Source organism: Anomaloglossus baeobatrachus, chromosome 2 (genome assembly GCF_048569485.1).
Source record: "Anomaloglossus baeobatrachus isolate aAnoBae1 chromosome 2, aAnoBae1.hap1, whole genome shotgun sequence".
Taxonomy (NCBI): Eukaryota; Metazoa; Chordata; class Amphibia; order Anura; family Aromobatidae; genus Anomaloglossus; species Anomaloglossus baeobatrachus.
In genome coordinates, this window is record NC_134354.1 from 491,341,145 (window position 1) to 491,367,824 (window position 26,680).

Below are 26,680 nucleotides of genomic sequence, written 5' to 3' on the forward strand. Positions count from 1 at the left end.
ATAGAGATGTGCATCCAAGGTCTCTTAGGTACCGGCAAAGGCAATAATAGCCCATTAGAACGTGAACAACAGGGCTTGGACCTAGAACAAACTCCACACGACTGCACAAAACTACGGACAACCCGGGACAGGGAAGGCCACCAAAAAGAGCGGCTCACAAGATCCAGAGTACCAAAAATGCCAGGATGACCCGCCAAAACAGAGCAATGAACCTCAGAGACAACTCGGTCTCTCCATTGGTCTGGAACAAACAGTTTCCCCGTAGGACATCTCTCAGGTTTATCCCCCTGAAATTCCGCCAGTGCCAACCGCAGATCAGGCGAAATGGCCGAGAGAACTACACCATCATTCAGGATAGTAGACGGCTCGACAACCTCCAGAGTCAGCACAGAAACTCCTGGAAAGGGCATCGGCCTTAACATTCTTGGTGCCTGGCAAAAAAAAGAGACCACAAAATTAAACCGGGTAAAAAACAAAGCCCACCTGGCCTGCCGAGGATTCAACTTCTTGGCAGATTCCAGATAGGTAAGATTCTTGTGGTCCGTGAGCACCACAACTTGATGTCTAGCCCCCTCCAACCAATGTCTCCACTCTTCAAATGCCCACTTCATAGCCAATAATTCCCAGTTCCCCACATCATAATTCCGTTCAGAAGGAGCAAACTTCCGAGAGAAAAAGGTACAGGGCTTAAGTTTACCCGAAGTAGCGTCTCGTTGAGACAGAACAGCTCCTGCTCAGATCTCTGAGGCATCGATCTCAACCTGAAATGGGCGAGACACATCAGGTTGCTGCAGGACTGGGGCAGAAGTGAATCGCCTTTTAAGCTCCTGGAAGGCCACAATCGCCTCTGGGGTCCAATGCTCAGCATCAGCTCCCTTCTTGGTCAAATCTGTCAGAGGTTTGACAATAGAGAACAATTGTAGAAAAAAGGGTTTCTATACCGCGCCAATGATCACAAATCTGGAAGTCGGATTGATGTGGCTTTATTGTAGCACAGGTCTACGCGTTTCAGGAGCTCTGCTCCCTTCCTCAGGACCATAGAAACAACATCAAAATCATAAGTGATTTGATGTTGTTTCTATGGTCCTGAGGAAGGGAGCAGAGCTCCTGAAACGCGTAGACCTGTGCTACAATAAAGCCACATCAATCCGACTTCCAGATTTGTGATCATTGGCGCGGTATAGAAACCCTTTTTTCTACAATTGTTCTCTGTTATCAGCCGCCTGGGGTTGCCGCTGCCTGGATCCATTTGCAAATGCGATTACAGTTGTTGTGACTGTCACAACTAAAGTTGGTGAGTATAATTGCTCCCCTTGCCTATTGCCCTGTGCCTATAAGGGTAAGACCCTATTGCGCTTTATACTCCACAGCTCTTCTTTTTAGAGGTTTGACAATGGCAGAAAAATTGGCTATAAATTTACGGTAAAATTTAGCAAACCCCAAAAACTGCTGCAGGGATTTTAGACAAGTCGGTTGCACACAGTCGTAAATAGCCTGAACCTTAACCGGGTCCATTTCGATAGCGGAGGCAGACAAGATGAAGCCCAAAAAGGAAATTCTTTGCACCCCAAAGAGGCACTTTAACCCCTTAACGTACAGTGCATTATCCTTAAGTATCTGAAAAACAGCCCGTACTTGCCCAACATGAGAGTCCCAATCATCAGAAAAAAATCAAGATTTCATCCAAATAGACAATAAAAAATTTACCAATAAGGTCCCGAAAAATATCATTCGTGAAGGCCTGGAAGACGGAGGGGGCATTAGTGAGCCCAAATGGCATCACTAGGTACTCAAAATGCCCCTCAGGAGTATTAAAAGCCATCTTCCATTCATCACCCTCCTTAATACGGATGAGATTATACGCCCCCTTAAGATCCAGACCAAAACCATTTGGCACTCTTCACTCTAGAGAAAAGATCCGACCTCAGCGACAAAGGGTACTGATATTTGATCGTAATTTTATTAAGACGACGGTAATCAATACAAGGTCTCAACGACCCATCTTTCTTAGCAACAAAGAAAAATCCAGCACCCAAAGGAGAAGAATAGGGCCGAATGTGCCCCTTCTCCAATGATTCCCTGATGTATGACAGCATGGCATCATGTTCGGACACAGACAAGTTGAAAATCCGCCCCTTGGGAAATTTACAACCCGGCACCAGCTCAATGGCACAGTCACAGTCCCGCTGTGGGGGCAGAGAATCAGATTCCTGGTCATTAAATACATCACGGAAATCAGACAAGAAAGCTGGAACATCAACTGTCTGAGCAGACGTGGACGACACGGAAAGGTCCTAATGCACACCTTGACAACCCCAACTAGCTACCGACAAGGATCTCCAGTCAAGAACTGGATTATGGGTCTGCAACCACGGAAATCCCAGTACCAAAGTATCCTGTAGATTATGCAATACTAAAAATTTACAAGTTTCCTGATGCGCTGGTGCAAGTCTCATAGGCACCTGGGTCCAAAATTGGGGTTTATTTTCTGCCAAAGGGGTAGCATCAATGCCCCTTAAAGGAATAGGAGTTTGCAAAAGGAACCATGGGGAAACCACAATCCCTAGCAAACCCAAAATCCATCAAATTGAGCGCTGCCCCTGAGTCCACAAAGGCCAGTGCAGAAAAGGAAGACAATGAGCAAATCAATGTGACAGACAAAAGAAACTTTGGTTGCAAAGAACCCACAGTAACAGAAGTAGCCAATCTCCTTTCACGTTTAGGGCAGACAGAGATGTTATGAGAAGCGTCTCCACAATAGAAGCAGTCTATTCTTCCGTCTGAACCCCTGCGGATTAGCATTATAAAGGACCCTATCACACTCCATAGGCTCCAAAGGCTGTTCCACAGGCACAAAACCAGCAGGTATCTTCCTGCGCTCACGTAACCGCCTATCCATCTGAATGGCTAAGGTCATAGAGGCATCAAGACCAGAAGGGACGGGGAATCCCACCATTACATCCTTCACAGTATCAGCAATACCCTTTTGAAAAAGAGCCGCAAGCGCGTCATCATTCCATTTGGTAAGGACCGCCCACTTTCGAAATTTCTGACAAAAGGTTTCTGCAGAATCCAAACCCTGAGTTAAGGACAACAAGGCCTTTTCTGCTTGGTCCACAATATTGGGTTCGTCATATAATAATCCCAAGGCCTGAAAAAAGGAGTCCACATCATTGAGAATCGGATCACCGGACGCCAAAGAGAAGGCCCAGTCCTGAGGGTCACCACGTAGTAGGGAGATGACAATCTTAACCTGCTGTACGGGATTCCCTGAGGACTTAGGGCGCAGGTCAAAAAATAATTTACAATTATTTTTGAAGCTCAAAAATCTCGACCTATCTCCCGAAAAAAAATCAGGAACGGGAATCTTAGGCTCTGCAAGGGGAGTCTGTGCAAGATAAGACTCTATACAACGAAACTTAGCATCAAGATGAGCAACACGCTCACCCAATTCATCCATGCTAGAAAAAGAAATCTTCCACAGAACCCAAAGAAAAAGAGGAAAAACATCAAAAAACATCTTTCAGCCAGTAGACTTTTTTTTCCTTCTTAAGAGTACCCTTTAAATTTGTTGGCCGGATGTACTGTTATGATCCGGAACCATGGAAGACCACCATGAATCATTGATAAAAGGTGACAAGAGCATTGGCAACTAATCTGGCTGCCATCCCCTTACTAACCATCAACACTAGAAGTAGCCGAGGGGTGAACTAACGTCCTGTGCACCGCGAACCCAGCCGGAGAACTAGCTATCCTAAAAGGAAGGAAAGACGAATAACTCTCTGCCTCAGAAAATAGATAAAGAATAGCAAGCCCCCCCACATTCAAAGACTGCGGTGATATAGGAAAACACAATACACAGATAGATGACAGGATTAGCAAACGGTGAGGCCCTACTGACTAAATAGGACAGGATAGGAAAGGAACTGATGGTGGCCAGAGAAAAACCCTGCAAAAATCCAAAAAACCTGATAGTACAAAAAGCCCTCAGATCGCTATATCTGAACTCCAACCTACACCAGGCGCTCTTGTCATACCAAGCAGGCTGGTGTACAAAGAACAACTGACATCCGGCATAGCCTGCTATCAAACCAGGATTTAAATAGGCAGATAGTTAGCAATGGAAACGCCCATTGCTCAACACACCTGGTCTCTGTCCAAACCATTCCTGGCCACAAGAGGGAGCTTCACAGCAGCAAAAGCATAACTGACATTCACAACACTCCTCTCTCCCCTGGATTACTCCTCCTATTATACTCCTCTCCCCCAAGAACCACTCCTCCTACTATACTCCTCTCCCCCAGGACCAATCCTCCTATTATACTCCTCTTTCCCAAGGACTACTCCTCCTATTATACTCCTCTCTCCCCAGGACTCCTCCTATTATACTCCTCTCTCCCCAGGACCACTCCTCCTATTATACTCCTCTCCCCCCAGGACCACCCCTCCTATTATACTCCTCTCCCCCCAGGACCACCCCTCCTATTATACTCCTCTCCCCCCAGGACCACTCCTCCTATTATACTCCTCTCTCCCCAGGACTACTCCTCCTATTATACTCCTCACCTCCAAGACTTCTCCTCCTATTATACTCCTCTCTGAGGGGTGCGCAGCATGGGGGATGAAGTACGATGGGGGGGTGTGCAGCATGGGGGGGGTGAAGCACGATGGGGGGTGCGCAGCATGGGGGGGATAAAGCACGATGGGGGGTGCGCAGCATGGGGGGGATAAAGCACGATGGGGGGTGCGCAGCATGGGGGATGGAACACGATGGGTGGTGCGCAGCATGGGGGATGGAACACGATGGGGGGTGCGCAGCATGGGGGATGGAACACGATGGGGGGTGCGCAGCATGGGGGATGGAACACGATGGGGGGTGCGCAGCATGGGGGATGGAACACGATGGGGGGTGCGCAGCATGGGGGATGGAACACGATGGGGGGTGCGCAGCATGGGGGATGGAACACGATGGGGGGGGTGCGCAGCATGGGGGATGGAACACGATGGGGGGTGCGCATGGGGGATGGAACACGATGGGGGTGCACACCTTCCCCCAAAACACACACGCACCGCACAACACACCACACACACACTGGGAACCACAAACATCGCCCTACACAGACACCCACAGACCGCCGCACACACACAACACCCAACACACAAACACCGCAGCACACACAAATATACGCACATACCGCGCAACACACACACACACACTGCACAAAACATACCTCTCCCAAAACACACACATGCACCCCACACACACACCCACACAAACCGCGCAACACAGCACCACACACACACACACACACAACGCTGCAGACACACAGCGCTCCACAAACAGCGCAACACACAAACACCGCTCTCACACACCCCCACACCCAGACAACACCCACATATCAAAAATCATACATTAACTACACGGGCCATCATCTAGTAATAATAATAGTAATGAAAAGCCCTGCCCACTCTCCCCTGTAATTGATTTGTTTATGGCTGGCTGCATGTGGGTGGAGAACCAAACTGCCCAATCAGTGACTTACATTTCAGGTCAAGTATGAATCCCAAACTCATCTTAATTTAAGTTCAGCTGAACCCACCGATCCAAACTTCCAGGGGTCTGCTCACCTCCAGTATTTATATGTAAAGCACTTGAACTCCAACTCCGAACTGTTTTTTTTTTTTTTTTTTTTTTTAAGTAAAGTCTGTGTTTGGTACGAACACGGAACCTCTGGTTCGCTCATCTCTAGTACTGAGGAAATCATCCAGCCCTTTTTTTAAAAGCTATTACAGTGTCTGCCATTACTACCCCTGTGGTAGGTCCTCTTCCCTCTGTACTAGTCTGTCTATTAAAACTTGTATATGTATTGTGTATGTAACCCCCTTCTCATGTACAGCACCATGAAATCTATGGTACTCTATAAATAAATAATAATAATAATAATAATAATAATAATAATAATAATAATAGGGCACCGTCTGATGCATGTAACACGTACCAGAAAAACACGGACATTTAAAATAATAAGCTTTTTCACTCGCCCATCTCCAGCATTGCTGTCTTTAACCACTACTGTCTCTGCTTCCAGGCCGGCTAATTATGCTCATACATATGCATTGCACAGCCGACCCGGAAGTAGCTGCAGAGGGCGGCTGGATACAGCAGCACAGGAGACTTCAGCACAATGGACAGCAGTGGCGTGGACAGGTGAGTATAAGTGCCTGATCTCCATGTACTATCACTAGCACACAGACATCACATGTGTACCAAAATCACGGCACATGGAGAGACATACATACCTTTAACAAGTCAGTGAGAAACGTGTGTTTTTCACTGACATGTGAAAAAGGCCTAACATGACGTACAATATGTAACGAAAGCGGTTAAGAATTGACTGGGTAAGTTGAAGTGATCTAGAGTTAATATGTCATAAGGAGACACTGGAAAATTTCACCTGGCGAGAAAGGTCAAAACAGGCAAGAGAGGAAGGTGAAAACAGGCTCAGGGATTATATAGGTCATAAAATAAACACACAACTCAATGTAGCATTTATTACAACCAATAAAAAGGCTTTAATTCCTCTTATATTCAGCACATTATGTAGTAATTATGTTATTTGCTTTAGATCTAAATGTAAACAAAAAGAAAAAAAACAATATTCAGCAGCCTTTGGTCAAACTAATTAATGAGTAAACCTGTAACTGAGTTGTATGAGCATATTCCACCTTCAATTGGGTAATCTTGTAATGCTTAACATTTTCCATCCACAACAACAGAATCTGTTCATCACTGCAACCACACAAATTCCTGAGTTGGATCCAAAACAAAAACAGAACATATTCAACATTGCAGGTGCCGGGATCCCAGAGCCGGATCCAACAGAACAGAACTGGTTTATCAGCGGAAGTGTCCCAATTCCTGAGATGGACCAAGTGCAACAGAATTTGTTCGTCACTGCTGTGTATACAGATTACCTGAGCCAGATTTCCAGAATCAGCCATCAGTTGTATATTGTGCATGGGCATCAAGACAACGGGTAAAGAGCCGTCAGTCTCCTTGAATAAGTGCTTTTATTGTAAGGTTTCTTTTCATGGAGTCCAAGGGTACTGGAAGAGGGGGCTAGCACATAAGGCATTACAGCTATTCTATAGTCCACTAAAAGTTTCAGCATTCCTTCAGCTAGGGATATCCTTCTCTCCAGGAATTATATGTATTTCCTACCTGACATCAATTGTAACATGGTTTCACCAGTACTCGCCTCCAGTCCTTACACAAATAGGTAACGAATGCCATTTGTATGTGCTCGAAGAAAGGGCTTGTATGTTAAATTAAATAGAATAATAATAATATTAGAAGTATCCGGCAGTTATAAGCCTCTTATACTCTTCTCTTAAACCAAATGTCACTTCATGGCTTATATAAAACCCGTAAAATTTCTAGCAGTCTGAAGGGCCTTAATGAAGAAGGTTAGAGAACAGTAATGGTTCCAGAATTCTGTGCTTGTTCCCCGGATGCTTCCTCACTGCCAGGATCGTCTGTGGAGGAAAGACATTTCATGAGTCACTTGAGAAATACATACAGGTCTTCAAGGAGGTGCAAGATGAACGTTACCAAGCCACATAAATAAAAACATTCATTGAAATGTAGTTTTTTCCTCAACTCCTACAGATGATACAGTGAAAAAGGCATAAAAATGTAATGCTGTAAGGTCCCCAGAAGTCGTTTATGACCACTATGGAGGTATAATGGCCCCAATTTATCAAAGTCATTACAAACACTCTGAAAAGATATATAGTTACACAAAAAATTTGGGATATGCCAAAAGACAGAATGTTTTGCGCAACGTCATCTTTTGGGTGGAAGGAGCTAACGAGGAGCCAGGAAGGGGCGTCGCACCGCCCGACAAATTCATCAAAACTGGCAGCAGGTTTTTATAACTGAAATTATACTATATATAGTGAGGTGCATGGAGGCGCACACGACTGATAAGATTACGCCAAATTCAAGAAGAGGCATAAGTCTCGTAATAAATTTGGTGCATTTTTTTACTGCATGTCCCTCTTAATGTCAATGGTGAATCGGGGCCATTATGTAACAAATATAACTATGCGATTATTTAGTAAACAAAAAAAAAGGAATTTAGGAAAAAATAAATTTAATTGCGCAAAAGATTAAAAAAAGCTATACAAATTAGGTATCCTCCCAAACGTAATCAAGGAATATGATTTAGTACAAAACCATGAAAAAAAAAAAAATTGTGTTTCTATATTATCATTAAAAAATATTTTAGCTAATGAAATGAGAAAAGCAAAAAAACAAACAAAAAAAAAATAAAAAACAAAACTGGTCACTATGTCTCAGGCCTGGTCATTAAATGGTTAAAAGAAAAACTGCCTCTACGGCAGAGGGAATTTTTTGGGATCATGAAATGATCATAAAATGCAATATTTTTTTAACAACATTAGTCGGCCATAAAGAGTTCAACAGCTCTAGGTAGGTCATTATCAATTTTGGAAAATGCCAAATGGAGCCGTACAGGCAGATGGCCGCTTACATAGACCCTGCACTGTCACGGGAGTCCTGTGGTCAACACCACTATTAAGGATATCCTCATTCTCAGGATGTGGGTTAAAAAATTGTTCTACAAGACTCTGTATTGTCAACATTTTAAAATTTTATCTTTTATTCAGTGAGATTAAAATATATACATACAAAAATACACACACACGGTGTACAGAGGACTTCTGTAGAACTAGCATCTGCAACTATGTAATCAGTGTATGATGGTAGTATTGCTAGTAGTTAGGTGGCTTTGATAATGATCAGGATGGCAGTATTCAATCACTACGTGGTGGTAATATGTGGGCATTGACTTATTTTTCCTTTATATTAGTATTATTAGTAGTAATGTTGGCATTGATACAGCATACTAGGTTTGGGTTAGTATGAGCATAGTGGCAATATTTGCTCCTTGTATTATCTGATGACCATTATATATATATATATATATATATATATATATGTGTCTTGGCTCTATCTAATAGTGCTTTCCTTTCTTAGGAGGGGATGACATATCTTTAAAGACCCTAGCAATATAACGGACGTCTACATATCTGAGTAACGCGCTGGCGGTGTGGCCCATGCTGGAAAGTTGCGCTTTGCAGCATAATTGTTACAGTTACCAGTAGTATTTATTTGGGAAATACGTTTTTTTTTTAATGTTCGTCTTGTTGGCCAGATTACCGTGAAACTGCCCTGATAGAGACCCCCCCATTTAGAGAAGTGGGTGAGTAGGAGTGTTCTTTGACTGCAGTCTATATTCTGTAAATGTGATATATTCCTTCTGACCATTCCTAACCTATATATGCAGAAAAATAATTCACACTCGCCACATACCGATGGGCCCGTGTGCTCTCAAATGCCTGAGTTAAATCTCACTTATAGTCCGGTCCTGAACTCCATTATTGTAGGTATACTCATATACATACAGTAGGTATATCACAAAATCCAGATTAATTTGCCAGCACTCTACTATTTTATTATGGTAAGTATTACGTGACTACTGTAATGAACAGTACCAAAGGGTCAGCAGCATTACAAAACCCCATTAACATTTTTAGGATACGACAGGACACTTCACCCAATTATTTTTAGCTGGATGGATAATTGGGACATGAAAACTTCCCGTAAACCCGTGCTCTAACAGTCATTTGGTTTTAGTTACCTCTTACTAGTCAGAAGCATAAATCTTGCTAGCAACTTTCAAAAGGTTTTTTCCACAAGTAGGGGGGCGGTGGTTACACATCAGCCCAAGGGCACCAGTGGAATCCGTAGTTAGATTCTCTAATGACCAGCTGTTTGCAGAGGTTCTTTGCTCTATTATTTTTTTAAAAGATGGGACCTCAGCAGGAGACCATCCCCTTGTATTATGTCCATATGGTCCGATAGGTCATAGACAAAGGAGTTGCCTTAATGAGACAATCCCTTTAAGTGAAGGATATAATTCTACTTTGTGTCTACCAAATATCATCCAAGCAAACAACCTTCACTTTGAACATTGATATCAAGGCCATGCTAAGCCGTTTCTATAGCCAAATATCCTTCCTGTTAAGGCTACTTTCACACATCAGGTTTTTCCCATCAGGCACAATCCGGAAAAAAAACCCGGTTAAAACGGATCCGTTACCGCATCAGTTTTATCCCCATTGATTTGTATTGTCACCGGATTGTGCCTGATGACCTTGCGTTGCATCCGGCTTTTTCCGGATGCGGCTTAATTAATGAATGCGGTGGCCGCATGGAACGTTTCATGCAACGTTGTCTCATAAAAAAAAAACGCACAGCGCCGGGTGCGGCGCTGTGCGGCATGGTGCATAATTAAAGTCTATGCACGCCGAATCCGGTGGCATGCATCAAATGCCGGAAGCATGTACCGGATTCGGTTTTTACTTCTGAGCATGCCCAGAAGTGATTCTCTGAGAAAATCGGACCAATTCTAGCCTGTGTGTCTGCACACATGAGCGATTATTTTCTCAGCCCTAATCGGACAGAGAAAACAATCGCAGCATGATGCGGGTGTAATGTGAGACTCTTTTCTCTCACACCCATTCAAGTGAATGGGGCGAGAGAAAAATCGCACTGCACTCGCGGTACACCGGTGTACCGTGCGTGCAGAGCGAGAGTCGTATAGCCGGCTACGAAGGAGAGAGGGAGATAAATCCCACCTTCTCCTCCTCCGTGCCGGCCCGCCCCTCCTGAGTGCCTGCCCGCCCCCCGCAGCTGAGGTCCGCTCGCAGGGTCGTACCTCAGATGCAGGCACACTAGCATGACACTCGGCTCCTGCTGTGCTGCCAGCGTGAGCCGCGTGTCATGCGAGCATCACACTAGTGCCCCGTGTGGCCCCAGCCTCTCCTCTCTCTCATAGTCACACTCACTCACTCTCACCCACTCACCGGCGCTGCACGGCTGTCACACTGCTCCGGCGGCATCTCCTGATTTAAAATTGCAGGCCGCCCATTATTCAATCTTGTATTCACTGCTTTCCCCGCCCACCGGCGCCTATGATTGGTTGCAGTTAGACACGCCCGCACGCTGAGTGACAGCTGTCTCACTGCAACCAATCACAGCCGCCGGTGAGCGGGTCTATATCTTGCAGTAAAATAAAATAAATAAATAAAAAAAAAAAAAAAAAAGAAGACGTGCGGTCCCCCCCAATTTTGATACCAGCCAGGGTAAAGCCACACGGCTGAAGGCTGGTATTCTCAGGATGGGGAGCTCCACGTTATGGGGAGCCCCCCAGACTAACAATATCAGCCAGCAGCCGCCCGGAATTGCCGCATGCATTAGATGCGACAGTCCCGGGACTCTACCCGGCTCATCCCGAATTGCCCTGGTGCAGTGGCAATCGGGGTAATAAGGGGTTAATCATGGCAGGCGTCTATGAGACACGCCCAATGATTAACCTGTAAGTGAAAGTAAATAAACACATACACCCAAAAAAATACTTTATTTGGAATAAAGGACAAAAAACCCACCCTCTTTCACCATTTTATTAAAATCACCAAATACCCCTGCAGGTCCGACGTAATCCACAGAGGTCCCGCGACACTTTCAGCTCTGCTACATGAAGCTGACAAGAGCGGCAGTAGAACACCGCCGCCCCTGTGAGCTCCACGCACCAACTGAAGGGAGTCGCGCCGTCAGCGGTGACGTCACGGAGGTAATGTCGGTGTATGTGCGGGAGTGCCCGTGTATGTGCAGTGGTGTGCGGGAGTGCCCGTGTATGTGCAGTGATGTGCGGGAGTGCCAGTGTATGTGCAGTGATGTGCGGGAGTGCCCGTGTATGTGCAGTGATGTACGGGAGTGCCGGAGTATGTGCGGTGATGTACGGGAGTGCCGGAGTATGTGCGGTGATGTGCGGGAGTGCCCGTGTATGTGCGGTGATGTGCGGGAGTGCCCGTGTATGTGCAGTGATGTGCGGGAGTGCCGGAGTATGTGCGGTGATGTGCGGGAGTGCCAGTGCATGTGCGGTGATGTGCGGGAGTGCCGGAGTATGTGCGGGAGTGCCAGTGGATGTGCGGAGATGTGCGGGAGTGCCGGTGTATGTGCGGTGATGTGCGGGAGTGCCGGTGTATGTGCGGTGATGTGCGGGAGTGCCAGTGTATGTGCAGTGATGTGCGGGAGTGCCAGTGTATGTGCAGTGATGTGCGGGAGTGCCAGTGTATGTGCAGTGATGTGCGGGAGTGCCAGTGTATGTGCAGTGATGTGCGGGAGTGCCGGTGTATGTGCAGTGATGTGCGGAAGTGCTGGTGTATGTGCAGTGATGTGCGGGAGTGCCGGTGTATGTGCGGTGATGTGCGGGAGTGCCGGTGTATGTGCGGTGATGATGGAGTGTCTCTCAGCCTAAAAAAAAACCAAAAAAAAAACCCCGGATCCGTTTTTTTTTACCGGATCCGTTACATCAGGTTTTCCTAATCTGAGACGGATCCGTTCCATCAGGCACAAACTGGATTGTACCTGATTGGAAAAAAACTGATGTGTGAAAGTAGCCTAAGGGCTGTGAAGATCATTTGCTAACAAAAATAAGGCTGGTGCAAGAACATAGGTTGTAAGGCCAAATATTGGGGCTGCACTAAGACTGATAGTTGTGATCTCGGCAAGCATGTCACATACACACACAAAATAATGGTTGCTGACTTTGTCGCAGTCACAGCACCCTGCGGGTCCAAAAGCCACCTGATCCTTGAGTCATGCTGCAATGTTGCAGGGGCCCACAGCGATCGATTGCCGAACGATCTGTCTTGCGGTCAGAGTCACCGTGTACCCCCAGTCTACGGAATATTTATTTTCCAGGATTATTACAGAACACAAGTCATTTTAAGCACACAACATCTGAAACCAAATATCAAGGACAAGCTGTATTATCTAAAGTTTATAAAGGTGTTCATTTTCTGCTTTCCTAAAGGTCATGCATGTATCACTGCAGACTAGTGGATTAGCGCTACAAGAAGCTTTAAATAGAAAATGCCAAAAATCTAATAAAAAAAAAAAAAAAAAGGAGTATCCCTATTATATCTCCGTTTATGTAATCATTTCAGTTCATCCTGCTTTGGCTCATATTACAATTTTTTGGTCAACTTGTCACGCAGGCTCTTCCTCCCTGTCTTTTGTGTGTTTGTAAATTTACATATCCAGTAATCATCTATCAGAACGGATCCAGCAGCAATCCACTGGCAAAAGTCATGCAGGCAAATTTTTTTGGCCATTTTTAAAAAACTGATTTCAGCTGGATCCGCTGCACACTCTGTCCCCACTGCTCCCGAGGCCACTGCACACTCTGTCCCCACTGCTCCCGAGCCCACTGCACACACGCTCCCCACTGCTCCGAGCCCACTGCACACTTGCTCCCCACTGCTCCCGAGCCCATCTCACATTCTGAAAACCCCGCTTCTGAACCCTCCTCATACTTGGTCACTCCCAACCCTGAGCCATCTCCACAGAGATGCTCTAAAGCAGGAGAGGAGTTGCTTAGATTAATGTCCAAATTTTGTGACCGTCAGAAAACCTTGTAGCATATTAACAGAAATCCCTGCTCATCCTGGGCTCTGCAGTCAAGTGGGTGGTCCAAATCAGTGACAATTTTCTTTGTATAAGTGTAGAGATAACAGGTATACGTAGACATAAATCTACTATAGACTACACAGCATTTCAAAGTTGACAGGTTGTTTTGTAATGCGTTACTTAGGTTGAAAAAAGACCTAGGTCCATCTAGTTCAACCTTCCTCCACCAGTTCTACATTTAGTCACTAAGTCCTTTATAACCAACAATGTTGTGTGTACTGAAGAAATCATCCAGCCCTTTTTTAAAAGCTGTTATAGTATCTGCCATTACTACCTCTTGTGGTAGGGCATTCCACAGTCTGACCGCTCTAACTGTAAAGAACCCTTTCCTATTTAGGTGTCGGAATCGCTTTTCTTCCACTCGCAGTGAGTGCCCCCTGGTCCTTAGTACTGTCTTTGGAAGAAATAAGTCATGTGCCAGTCCTTTATATTGACCACACATGTATTTATACATATAAATGAGATCTCCTCTGAGGCGTCTTTTTTCTAAGCTAAACATATCTAACTTTTTCAACCTGTCATCATATGGGAGGGCCTTCCATTCCTTGTAATAGTCTAGTTGCCCGCCTTTGAACTGACTAACTTCTGAATGTCCTTTTTAAAATGTGGAGCCCAAAACTGGATCCCGTATTACAGATGTGGCCTTACAAGTGATTTATAGAGGGGTAACAATACGTTGGGATCACGGGATCTAATCTCTCTTTTTATACACCCTAGAATCTTGTTTGCTTTAGCAGCTGCTGCTTGACATTGAGTGCTGCTGCTCAGCTTATTTGTAATGAGAATACCCAAGTCCTTCTCCTGTTCTGTAGTCCCGAGTTTACTTCCATTTAATGTATACGCAGCTATAGGATTACTCCGTTCTAGGTGCATTACTTTACATTTATCAACATTAAATCTCATTTGCCAAGTATCTGCCCATTCTGACATCTTATCCAGATCTTTTTGTAATATTGTACTATCCAGGTCAGTTTTTAATATCCTACATAGTTTGGTGTCATCGGCAAAGACCGACACTTTACTATCAATCCCATCCACAAGGTCATTAATAAAGAGAGTAAAAAGAATCGGTCCAAGCACAGATCCCTGCGGCACCCCACTGCTGACTATAGCCCATTTAGAGAATGTACCATTTATGACTAATCTTTTAGCCAATTCCTTACCCAGTTGCATATTGTGTCCCCTAGTCCTTGCTTCTGGAGCTTTAGTATAAGGCTATTATGTGATACAGTATCAAATGCCTTTGCAAAGTCCAAATAAATCACATCAGCTGCATTACCAATATCCAGGTTTGAACTTACCCCCTCATAGAACCCCAACAGGTTGGTTAGACACGACTTATCTTTCATGAATCCATGCTGTTTGTCAGTTATCATATTTTCTGCAATATATTTTTGCATGTCATCCCTTAAAATGCCCTCAAAAACTTTGCATACTACTGATGTCAGGCTTACTGGACGGTAGTTGCCTGGATCTACCCTCTTACATTTCTTAAATATCGGTACCACATCAGCAATCCTCCAATCCTGAGGCACCAACCCTGTTACAAGTGAGTCTAAAAAGATGAGATACAGCGGTCTGTCGATTACGGAGCTCAATTCCCTCAATATTCGTGGATGAATGCCATCTGGCCCTGGGGATTTGTCAATGTTTAATTTACTCAGACGTAGGCGTACTTCATCTTGTGTTAAATTAATTATATCGGGTGGTGAACTTTGATTTTTCACTTGTTGAATGATCCCTGGTACAGTCAGTTCCTTGGTGAATACAGATGAGAAATGCCTATTTAATATCTCAGTCTTTTGTTTGTCCTCTATAACTAACTTGTTATTATATTTTAAGGGGCCGATACTATCCTTTGTTTTCCTTTTGGCATTAATGTATTTATAAAAGATTTTGGGATTTATTTTAATGTCATTGGCGATTTTTGTTTCAGTAGCTAATTTTGCTTGTTTGATTTCTTTTTTACATTTCCTATTGATATCTTTATACTCCTGCAATGCTATTTCTGTATTCTCAGCCATTGTTGTCCACGTTTCTCTACAAAGGCTGGAAACTAACCTTTCATTTAACCTTACCTACAACTTAAAGTGGATTGGTCACCTGATTTCACAATACAAACTGTATACATTATTAAATAGATCTGACATGTTACGAGTCTGTATACGTATATTGAATATCCAAGTAAAAATCAGGAATATACATGGATTTTTAAAGTTTACCAGGTCTAAGAGATCTTATTAATAATTTTTGCAGTTTGTAATGTAAAATATGGTGACAGATCTACTTTAAAAGGGTGGTCTGAAGGCCAAATTATTTTCAGCCAAATCCCTATCCATTTAGTGCCGAATATAAACAAATATTTCTAATACTTAGATTAAAAATTCCCTCTTCCTTACTGAACCACACTATCAGCTTTAATAAGTTTTCCCCTCTACTTTCTCTCTAATTACGCTTCGTTTAGAATCCCAGTGCATGCTCGTATACTCAAATGAAGAGTCATCAGGGGCAGAGGCTTTCTGACAACAGAGAGCACACAGTCATCGTGCACATCACAGCGTGCAAGGACTAGCTCAGCCCCTGAAACGTGTCACTGATGACACTTTGTTGCTGGGGGGCGGGGGGGAAGACACTATGCCAGTGACAGAAGCCTCTGTCCCTGAGGAATTACACTAACTGCTTTTCTAATTTTTCACCCTTTCTCTCTGAAAATGCTTTGTTTTAGAATTGCAGTAGATGCTGGGACACTTGAATGAAGAGTTATCAGGGGGCAGAGGCTCTCTGACAACAGAAAGTGCGCTGCCATTGTGCACATCACACAGCGCGCAAGGACCAGCTTAGCCCCTGAAACACTAGTCCCCAATGACGTTTTGTTTCAGGGAAGGGGCAAAGGCTGTGCCAGTGACAAAAGCCTCTGCCCCTAATGACGTTTCCTTTGAGTATCCCAGCATGCACTGGGGTTCTCAAATGAAGCATCATCAGAAAATAAGTAGAGGAAGAAAAGATAATTTTTAATGTACATTTATTAGAAATTAGTTTAGATTAGGACACTAAATAGAAATAGAAATTTAGATGAAAATTATTTGTACTTCAGACCACAACTTTAAACATTTAATAAGTTGTGCCTAGTCAGTTTTTTTTAAGCCTGAGGCCAACACAACTGATACCAGGTTGTGCAGTAGTAGGTGCCATAGCTAGTTCTGAAAACAATTCATTTTCTAGGTGAATTGAAACAATCCTCGAGAATACAATGGCATCAGTTCCCACCCCAGTTTCCTTTGCTGGAGGGAAAAAAAAGCTGCATGGATGCATATAAGGAGCGAGGCCTAAGTCATTTGAGATTGTAAAAGAACCACAGACTCACTACAGCACCAAAATATGCAAAAATACATTTAAGTAAAAACAAGGTGAATAAAAAGGCCCTGTACACCAAGGATATGAACAGGACAAGTTAGCGCCTCCTTTACATTAGTGTAATTAAAAACAGTTTCCGTGACATTACGTTATCTGAAGGGCAAAGGGATACTGTATTATATAGTGGTACTGGCATCTGCCTAAATAAGCCTAGCAGGAATAACAGGTATTTGTATTGGCAAGGAGCTTCATTCAGGTATTTACTTAGTTTACACATATGTAGCATCAACATTATATATTACTTATTTGGTTTACTTACATTTAGAATACTCCAGTCATTCCTTATGGGGCGGCCGCGCTGTTCTCGTTTAGTACAGCATCCCCATGCAAAATGGATGTAGCCCAGTGATCTCACCCCTATCCATCAATCAATAAGTTATCTCCAATTTTGTGTATAGCTGAAACCTAGTTTTCACCGGACAGCCCCTTTAAATTTTTTCACCAATCTAATTTGTGTAATAATGAAAGGCTGCTTTAATAAATTAAGGCTGTGGAGGAGCAGTAAGTGTGGGTTTGTTGGGGGGGGCATTAGATCAAAGCTGGACTGCTTTAGTAGAGAGAAGAGACGCCCCATGGACTAGTCAGGATAATTTGCATATTCCCACCATGACAAGACAAGTTGTTATTGAGCAAAAACACAATGGTCTGAGCCACCAAGGGCATCACTGGGATGACAGATTAGGGTCTTCAATGGCAATAGGGCGGTTGAGAAAGCGTAGTCATAGTTTACAGAGTGAAGAGCCTTCTGATTAAAATGTCTCACCAATCTCTCAGACTGCACTAGTAAATAACTTAGGTGTAAAAACCTGACAAGAAAGATCAATTTACAAACACATGAAGTATTACCGTTGTGCCGGCTTTAGAAATGCTTAAGCTCTGCTCACAATAATAATCTTATACAGAGGAGCTCTTTATACTCCTGTGGCCCAGGCTAAGATCGCCATATGCTGCTGGAACAATTACAAGTAAGGTGCTGTGACCAATACATGCAAGTCCCAAAAAACAGAGGGTTTGGAATTTTTGCAAATTGGGTGTCATGGTTGCCACAACTTGCTGGTCCCAATGCAACTACATTCACTTGCATTGTACCGTAATATAAAAGGAGCAGCATAGAGGGATCTGAGGCAGTGCAACGTGTCTACCCAAAGCCTGTGTGTAACCCAGAGCCATATCACAACTATTCAGCAGGGCAGATGGAGCAAAACATGTTAGTGGCTATTAGAGGGGTATTCCCATCTCCAAGATCCTATCTCGATATGTAGTAGGTGTAATACGGGAATAGTTAGAGCAAATACCTCCAATTAGAAATGTAGTATAGTTCTCCTGATTAGCCATGTCTCTAATCGCAAGTGCAGGGCATTGCAGCTTAGATATCCATGGTTATGACCACTCATATAGTGACAGTTAGTTGCTCATGGTCAAATCCATGGATACCTAGACTGCAATGCCCCACACATGAGGTAAGAGACAATCAGAAAAACTAATACTACATTTCTAATTGGAGGAATTTGCTAATATTATTATTATTATTACTACTACACTTACTACATATTGGGATAGAATTTTGGAGATGGGAATACCCCTTTAATCCGTCAGTGTTAGTAGCCACTATAAATGGCCGTGTTTTAGAATACCCTTGTATGACATTTGGGTTTAGTATAGTATGCAGAGCTCAGCAATACAGGACAGGAAGACAAATCACCATCTGTAACCATGCAGTCTGATTTATAAGACATGTATGAGCACAATTCTCCGGAGCCCAGCAATGCCCTTACCTAGCAATGCAGTGGTCTCTCCGGCATCTTCCTTGGCACTGCTGCACTGCTGTAAGGTGTCTCCCGTCGAAGAAGTAGGCAAGTTGTTTATTTCACTTCTATTCTCCTCTTGGGCAAAACTTAGAGTCCCAACAGAAAGGCTGCTGCCAGCGATGGATTCAGGCACAGGGATTTCAAGTGTTTCTTCAGGCTCCACCTGTAAAATATTCATGAAATCTACTTTATATAACCACTCACTGATATCCAAGATGTGATACAGGTTCCTTCAAATCAGAACGATCAATAAAGTCTGTGTCCTGTGTGTAGAGCAACTGGGTATTAAACACCCACTATATACAGTACAGGGTAAAGTGGGCACTGCTGCTTGGTATGGCATGTTGGCGGTGATACTATAAGATGGCAGTCAACAGTGTAATGACTTGTGTGAGGTTTATAGGTCAGGCCACAACTTATTTCTGAACAGCAAATAAATGTCTACTGAAGAAAATCTTGAGTAACGCATAATGCCTTGGGATCATGGTCATCATATTATGGTATGTTTTACGGTATAAGAGAAGCATTGGCACGACACAAGCAACAGAATATGATTACATTTTAATCTATGCTGCTCTATACCTCCTTACTGGCACCAACCATCGGCCAAGAAATGACTTCTTCGTCTTAGAAGCATTCTCTATTTATGAATTTCCTCTAACAATCTTTAGGCTTCATGCACACAACTGCTACAAATGTCCACTATTTCCATGTGGAAAGTCATAATACGTCACCAATATTATTCTATGTGGGTTTCTGTACATCTGTGTATTTTTTTGTGTCTCAGAATATATCTGCCTGCTTAATGTTTGGCTCTATGTTGGGGCAGAATATTATAGCTGCCGATCTTAAAAACTGGTAGCCAAATTGGCATAATAAATGTAGTGTTTCAACTATTTGTAGTGCTGAAATTCATTATAAATCCAGTGTAGTCACATATTGCATTTGCAGCCCAAATGTCTGAGAGGAATAAAAAGAAAAACTAAAAAAAAACAAAAAAAAACAAAAAACAACTTGTATAGGTGCAATTTTTTTTTTTTTTTAAGGAACGTAAGAAAAATTTCTTCAGAGCAGGCAATGTGACCATACTGTAGATTAAAACAACCCTATCTCACCTTTTAACTTCCTGCCCACTGTACTTTTACTGCACGCAGCGTAAATTGACCTGTGGTGCGACTTCCCGAGCCACAAGCATGTCAATTCTTTGCTGCGGAGTCGCATAGCGAGAGACTGTAGCGCCCTCGAACCCAGATCATGGGCATGAGCAGCTGCGGTCTCCTGCAGATGAGACTCGCGGCCCCATAGGTCAGGACCTGCTGCTTCCAAGACGCAGCGGGTCCTGATAGTGGGCACATACCTTAAAACAACCTAAAAGGATAGAGTATGATTAGTATGCATGAGTGATGTTTACCACCATATATTCATATGGGCATACAGGAGGACATAAATTCTGCTGTTGCAGTTTAGTTCTAGTAAAACAATGTGGGGGGTTCTGCTGAACACTAAACAGATGCTGCTCAGATTTTGGGAAGGTAGAATGAGTTTTCTATGCAGTGATTGTCTCATTTAATCTCTTCATGAAATTGTACTTCAAACAAGTTCTCATAGCGCACTCATTAATTGAATTCAGCAGGGCAGATGGCGACGCGTTTCACCTGGAGGCAAGTTATTAGGGAGTTTTCTCAGAGCAGGATTTTTTATGCTTTCACATGCTTCGTGGCACCATGTGTTCCAACCACCAGAACACAGGGTCCTTCCGACTGCCTGAATACTGCACACAGAACTACAAGCGCCAATGTATACAGATGCACAAAAGCGCAGCGCAAGCACTTTCTACGTGGACTTATGCAGAACAGTAAGTTACAGAGATCATCTAAAAATATTCAGATGTTACGTTACAAAGACTAAAATATCCTAGTACATAGTGCAATCCAGATCTACAAAGTGGTCCAAGTAAATAATAAATAACCAAAACTGTGAAACACTTTGTACTTGAATATGTAGCTCCCTGCGAGCCGTCAGGACAATGAGGCTTTGTGCTTTTTATATAGCTCCAGTCTCTTCATAATGCCCTCACTAATTTAGCACCCAGTTTGGTTTGAAGGAATTGAAACTATCCCCCTGTGTATAGAATTTCTATATTGAGAACAGAACACAATTGGGGTACGTGTCCAATACGTCTTTTTCAGGCAAAACAATTTACATAATGAGTAGAATGTACAAACGTCACTGTTGTGCGCATGTATGGGCATTATATTCTTCTATTATTTGATTCAAGGTTCAGAAACTGAAGGGGTTAAAAGAAGAACCATGTTCATTTTCCAGGCGGTTTCCGTTGGATATAGTTTGAAGGGGTTGTCCAGACTAAATGACAAGTCTGCAGTTACTCTGGGTCACGCTATTTAACTACAGACTTATGAATCCTCCCAGCACACTTACTGTGCGCTGCAAGGATTTGACGGTTTCTGAGCCGTGAACGGCGGTCACATGGCTGCAATTGTGCGCTCTGCATGTTCTCGGCCAGAACCCTACTAGTAGGCGAAACCTTGTTCCATCCACTTGTATTGAGTGAGCCCGCGTCCACTAGACGGATTCTGGCTGGTATTTCCACACCCTGGTCTCTTTTTGTATACAGTGGAACCTTTGTTAATGAGAACAATCTGTTCTGGGACTGTGATTGTTAACCAAGTTACTCATTCAACAAAGCAAGATTTCCCATAGCAAATCATTGCAATGTAGACAATTTGTTCCACAACTTGTTAAATGTCCTATCCTAGTCCCCTATTGTGCCATTCCACACACGCAGAAACATGCACAAACACACACATTTTATGCTCACCTTACCTTTCATCGCCGGCCTCCTGGAACTTGCAGTTCGCCGGTATAGGATGTGTATCGGGTAACCATCACGACGAGGGAGGAACATCCGCTGCCAGAGCGCTGACGTCAAAGGCAGGAGCCGCTTGCCTCTGATTGGCCAGCGCGCTGCCTTTGAGTAGCGGCTGACAGCAGAAGTTCCTCCCTCGTCGTGATGGTTGCCGATACACATCCTGTACCGGCGAACTGCAAGTTCCAGGAGTCCGGCGATGGAACGGAAGGTAAGGTGAGCATAATATGTGTGTGGCGTGTTTCTTTGTGTGTGTTTGTGTGGACTGCAAGAGCAGGTTAGAGCGCGGTGGATGTACGGAACCGGAAGTGTGTGAGGTGAGTATTTTGCTCGTTCAGTAAAGCTTGCTCATAAACGGAGTTACAAATTCACAGCAAGCTTTGCTCATTAAACGAAATACTCGCTAACTGGGTTACTCGTTAAGCGAGGTTCCACTGTATTTTGGTATTATTTATTATGTTTTTGTTTATTTGACTAATAAAATTACTTTTAACTATTTGAAATGGATTCTGACTCCATTTTTTTTGGTTGCTGGACATTTTCAGATAGAGAAGTAACTGTTTGCTTCACAATAAAAAGAAAACCAAATGTTCACAGTTGTAAACATGTTGTGATGCAAAGACTCAAAAGAACTGTGAAATTCCAGGTAGGAATACAAAAAATGCCAAGGGGAGGAGAACACTTTCGCAAAGCACTTTATATTTCTGAGCTGCCACATAGCCTCCTATATGCATTATGAGCCATCCACATAGCTTTATCTATACATTGAGCCCCCACACAGCCTTCTACATACATTACGAGCTCCCAAATAGCCCCCTACATACGTGCAAACATTCCACACACATGAAAGGGAGGGGAAAAAAAACAAAACCCCAAAACATCACATACTCACCTTGCTTCCGTTCCCCGGTGCTCTGCTGCTGCCTCCGATGCACTGATGCTCCGTACAGCATATGTGATGATGTCACATATTGCATCTGCTTGGTCTCATGCTGATTGGTGGAAGATGGAGCCAGCGGCACTGTCCTCCACCAATGTGTTTACTGTTGACTGCATCCTGTGAATGCAAATAGTGGTGATGTCGGGAAGCGGGCGGCAGAGGACGGGCTGTGTTTCACCGTTTTGAGCCCTTTGGCTGTCTTGGTCTGCGGGTCAGACTAGAACAGCCAGGGGGCCGGGTGTGGTCCGCGGGCCACACATTGCACAGCCCTGTATAGACCCTTCATTGCCAAGCAAAGATGGAAATTTCCTATATAAGTAGTGCCAATAACTCTACAATTACTATAGCACTACATGCACTTCAGGAATCCTATTAAAAAAGCACACATTATATGTTAATCTGTAACACGTATGACCTCAATAAAGCGTATGAACAAAAGCAGAGAAAAAAAATGAAAAAGTCAAGCAGTTCCTTCCTGCCATATACTGTGGCTATAGATGACCTACCCAGAATCCAAGAGCTTTTATAACATCCAGTTTACACATAGGACACGTCCGATGCTCCAGCAACCACGGGTCTATACATAGCCGATGGAAGATATGTCTAATGGAGGGGAGAATAATGTCAGTAACAAATTGTAAGAAAAATAAATAGTACAGTAATAGATTTGATTAGAAGTGTCAGCATTGAATTGTTAGGATTAGTACTTTTCAGGGTTTAATGCTTGTTGATTGTTCGAATCTAGGTTTATTTTTTATAAGTGTGAATGAAAATTATACTTATGAGAAATTCTGTGCAGTTTTTATTTTAGTTTTGCTTTTTATTCTCTGTAAAGAAAAGTCCCCTGGTTCTCAAAGAGTTTATGTTTACATACACCATCGCCACATTTATTAAAATTTATTTTGACACCGTTCCTGACATAATCCCAATACACTTTAGCTCGCTCAGGTCAGCTACGATCTCTACTATAGCTCCAGTTCCCAGCGGTACAAAGGTTTACATAGACATGGTTAGTATTTGGAAGCTTTGCCTATACGTTGTTACACTCAAGCTTCTCACAATAAAAATACTGGAATTTTGTCTCATTTCTCCTGACAGAACTAGTGTGACTGACTCAAGTTTGTAGGCCTTCTTGATCATATCTGCTTTTTCAATTCTGCCCATAAATTTCCTATAGGATTGAGGTCAGAGCTTTGCAATAGCTACCCAATTACCTTCACTTTATTGTCCTTACGCAATTTCATAAAATTTGGGGGTCATTGTCCACCTAGAGGACCTACTTGGCCCCAAATGCCTTGAGTTGTTGCTTCAATATCTAAACATGTTTCCTGCTTCATAATGCCATCCATTTTATGACGTGACCTAGCCCCTCCTGCACGAAAGCACCTCCACAACAACATGATCCTGCCATAACCATACTTTCCAGCTCGGATGCTTTGGCTTACAAGACTTCCTCTTTTTCCTGGAGACATATTGATGGTCTTTATGGCTAAACAGTTCCTTTTTGCTTCATCAAGGCAAAGGACAACAAATAGAACCTTTGGGCCCGATTGATCAAGGTGTTTACATCAGAATTCTAGCGTAAAACACTGAAATGTCGCAAATTTTTTGTACAACTTGAAGATGACTTTTGGTATATTTTTTTACTTCAGCTAAAGTGAGCAAAGCTCCTGTAACTTGCATCAGATATGTATTACATGTGATGAAAGGACACGGCACTCCTCAATGGTGGTGCACAAGTAGGGGCCCAACCCATAACAATCAAATACAAAAGAACGTTGCACCCTTCAAGTTGAATACCAGGAAAACGTATTCATAAATGCAGTTTAAAGTGAAGACATAATGTTTTGGTCTATTCATAGGCCTTCCTCAGATGCACAGTTGGCCATCAAGAAAATATATAGGTTAGTATAAAACTGTATACAGGCTCCAAAGAAGAAAAGTGCCCAAGAATAGTAAAAATGAAAGCGAGTTTAGCGCCCAAAGAAGAAGACCTTCTGGGCACCGTACTCACAATGATTTTTCACCATTACTGGGTGCTGTTCTTCTTTGGAGCCTATATACATCTTTATACTTACTTATAGAGAGCCAAGCTATTTTCTATTAGGTATGTATTACAATCCCTGGCATGTACTCCTGTCAACTGCTCATGCCAGCTATGACAGGCTTCTTATCAATTAGGTGCATCTTATTCCAGCACGCTCTTCATTTTAAGACTGGTGTTCACAATGCCAAACTTAAAGGGGCTTTCCCGCGAACAATGTTCATTTTAAAGTTGTTTTTAATAATAATTAATACAATAGGATGTGGTATGTAAACTTGGTGTATGTAACTGGAATTTTGATATTATAAAATTTTATAAGGTAAATAGTTTCTGCCCAGTTTGGGGGAAAAATTCCTTGTTGGATGTACAAAGTAGATAACAATTTGATAAAACTAGAGTTTATTGACCTGGAATGTGTGTAGGGGAGAAATAAGAGTTTTAACTTACTTTTATTTATTTCCTTTTATTTTATTAATTTACCTTTTTTTGTAATTACTTGGATGGAAAAACATGTAAACTTAGCTAAAAAAAACCATGATACAACTATGTGCTTGTAGGTGTCTTTAGTACAGTTTTGTGAACATTCATTTTACACGTTATCTGAACCCCTTTGTGGGTGTTTAATAACTTTGAATGTAATGTAGATATTAGAATTGGACACAGAATGTAAAGTAGAAAACGTACTTGCACGGGAGAATACGAACGACATCTTTGGGTTTGTAGCTCTCTATGCACACCGCACAGTTTTCTGCTTCAATGTCGATACCCTAGAGTGAAGCAATTCAATAGTCAGATTTTCACACGTGCAACAGAGATTGCAAGAATCCAATATGAAGAACTGGGTCACATCCTGCGGAGTCATAGCAATGCCATAGCATGGGAGGAACCGGACTGAATCATCGGGCAATCACTCAGTAAATGTTATGAGATTTTTGCCTTCTAATTTGGTTGGCATAATATTTAGAAAGCAAATAAGTGATATATATCTTTGCTCAGGCTTGTTTGTAAGTATGTTGATGTTCCAGATAAGCACAAGCTCCTGAAAGAACATTCATCAAAACAACTGGATGGTTAAACTGTCATGTCTACCTTTAGTTGGAATATGTAGTACTAATTACTCAGAAAGAAACATGACCTAAACTTCGTGATGGGCCAGGGCTGTGGAGTCAATAGGCCAAAGTTCCAAGAAAAACTTCATAAATGGCCAATGATTCTGAATAATGTTTGTTATTTCTCGATAACTAAGAGCTTTATATCAGCATGGAACTACTCCGTAAAAAAGACAGAGGGGAGAACCAATTTTATATCACCTTTAGATCACCTTGCTTATCACATTTTTTTTTTTTTTTTTAATATTAGATGACTTAAATTGATGTCATAATACATTGTTAGTAATATTACTACATATTTCTAATTGATTTATACAATGTTAATAACAAATAGATTCACGACTTCCAGACTACCCTTCGTCCACTATGTAAGGCTTATTAACTTCAAATCCCGCTCTTCTCGGAGAATTCTGGAATGATGGACTACACGGATCTCTAACAAGCTCATGGATCTATAACAAATATTTGGACAGTGACCGAATCTTTGTGATTTGGTCTCTGCATGTTCCTATTTTTTATGTAAAATTAAACAACTGAGATGTAATTGAAGTGGAGACTTTCAGGTTTAATTAAAGGGATTTAACACAAATATCCTGTGAAACATTTTGCAATCACAACCATTTCCTCATTTTAGGGGCTCAAAAGTAATTGGACAAATTTACCACAAATAAAATGCTAATTTTTATTACTGTACTTTGTTGAGAATCCCTTGCAGTCAATGCCTAAAGCCTGGAAGCTATGGATGTCACCAAGAGCTATAATTACTAAACCCTTACTCCAATTAGGATGTGAATACCCTCAATATAAAGAGTCTACACTTTAACAGCATATTGACAATATACCGTAAATGTATCTTG

At 42.7% G+C, this 26,680-nt stretch overlaps 1 protein-coding gene across 1 annotated transcript in view; it reads right to left on the reverse strand.

Annotated features, from left to right (window-relative positions):
• Positions 1–6,544: 6,544 nt before the first annotated feature.
• RNF149 (ring finger protein 149) overlaps positions 6,545–26,680 on the reverse strand; it is an 81,746-nt gene continuing 61,610 nt past the window's right edge. Inside the window, exons 4-7 of the mRNA XM_075336470.1 lie at positions 25,399–25,481; positions 23,177–23,273; positions 18,811–19,006; positions 6,545–7,536 (exon numbers count right to left, since the gene is read on the reverse strand). Coding sequence (XP_075192585.1) covers positions 7,469–7,536; positions 18,811–19,006; positions 23,177–23,273; positions 25,399–25,481 — 444 coding nt within the window. The 3' untranslated portion in view covers positions 6,545–7,468. The remainder of the gene's footprint in view (positions 7,537–18,810; positions 19,007–23,176; positions 23,274–25,398; positions 25,482–26,680) is intronic.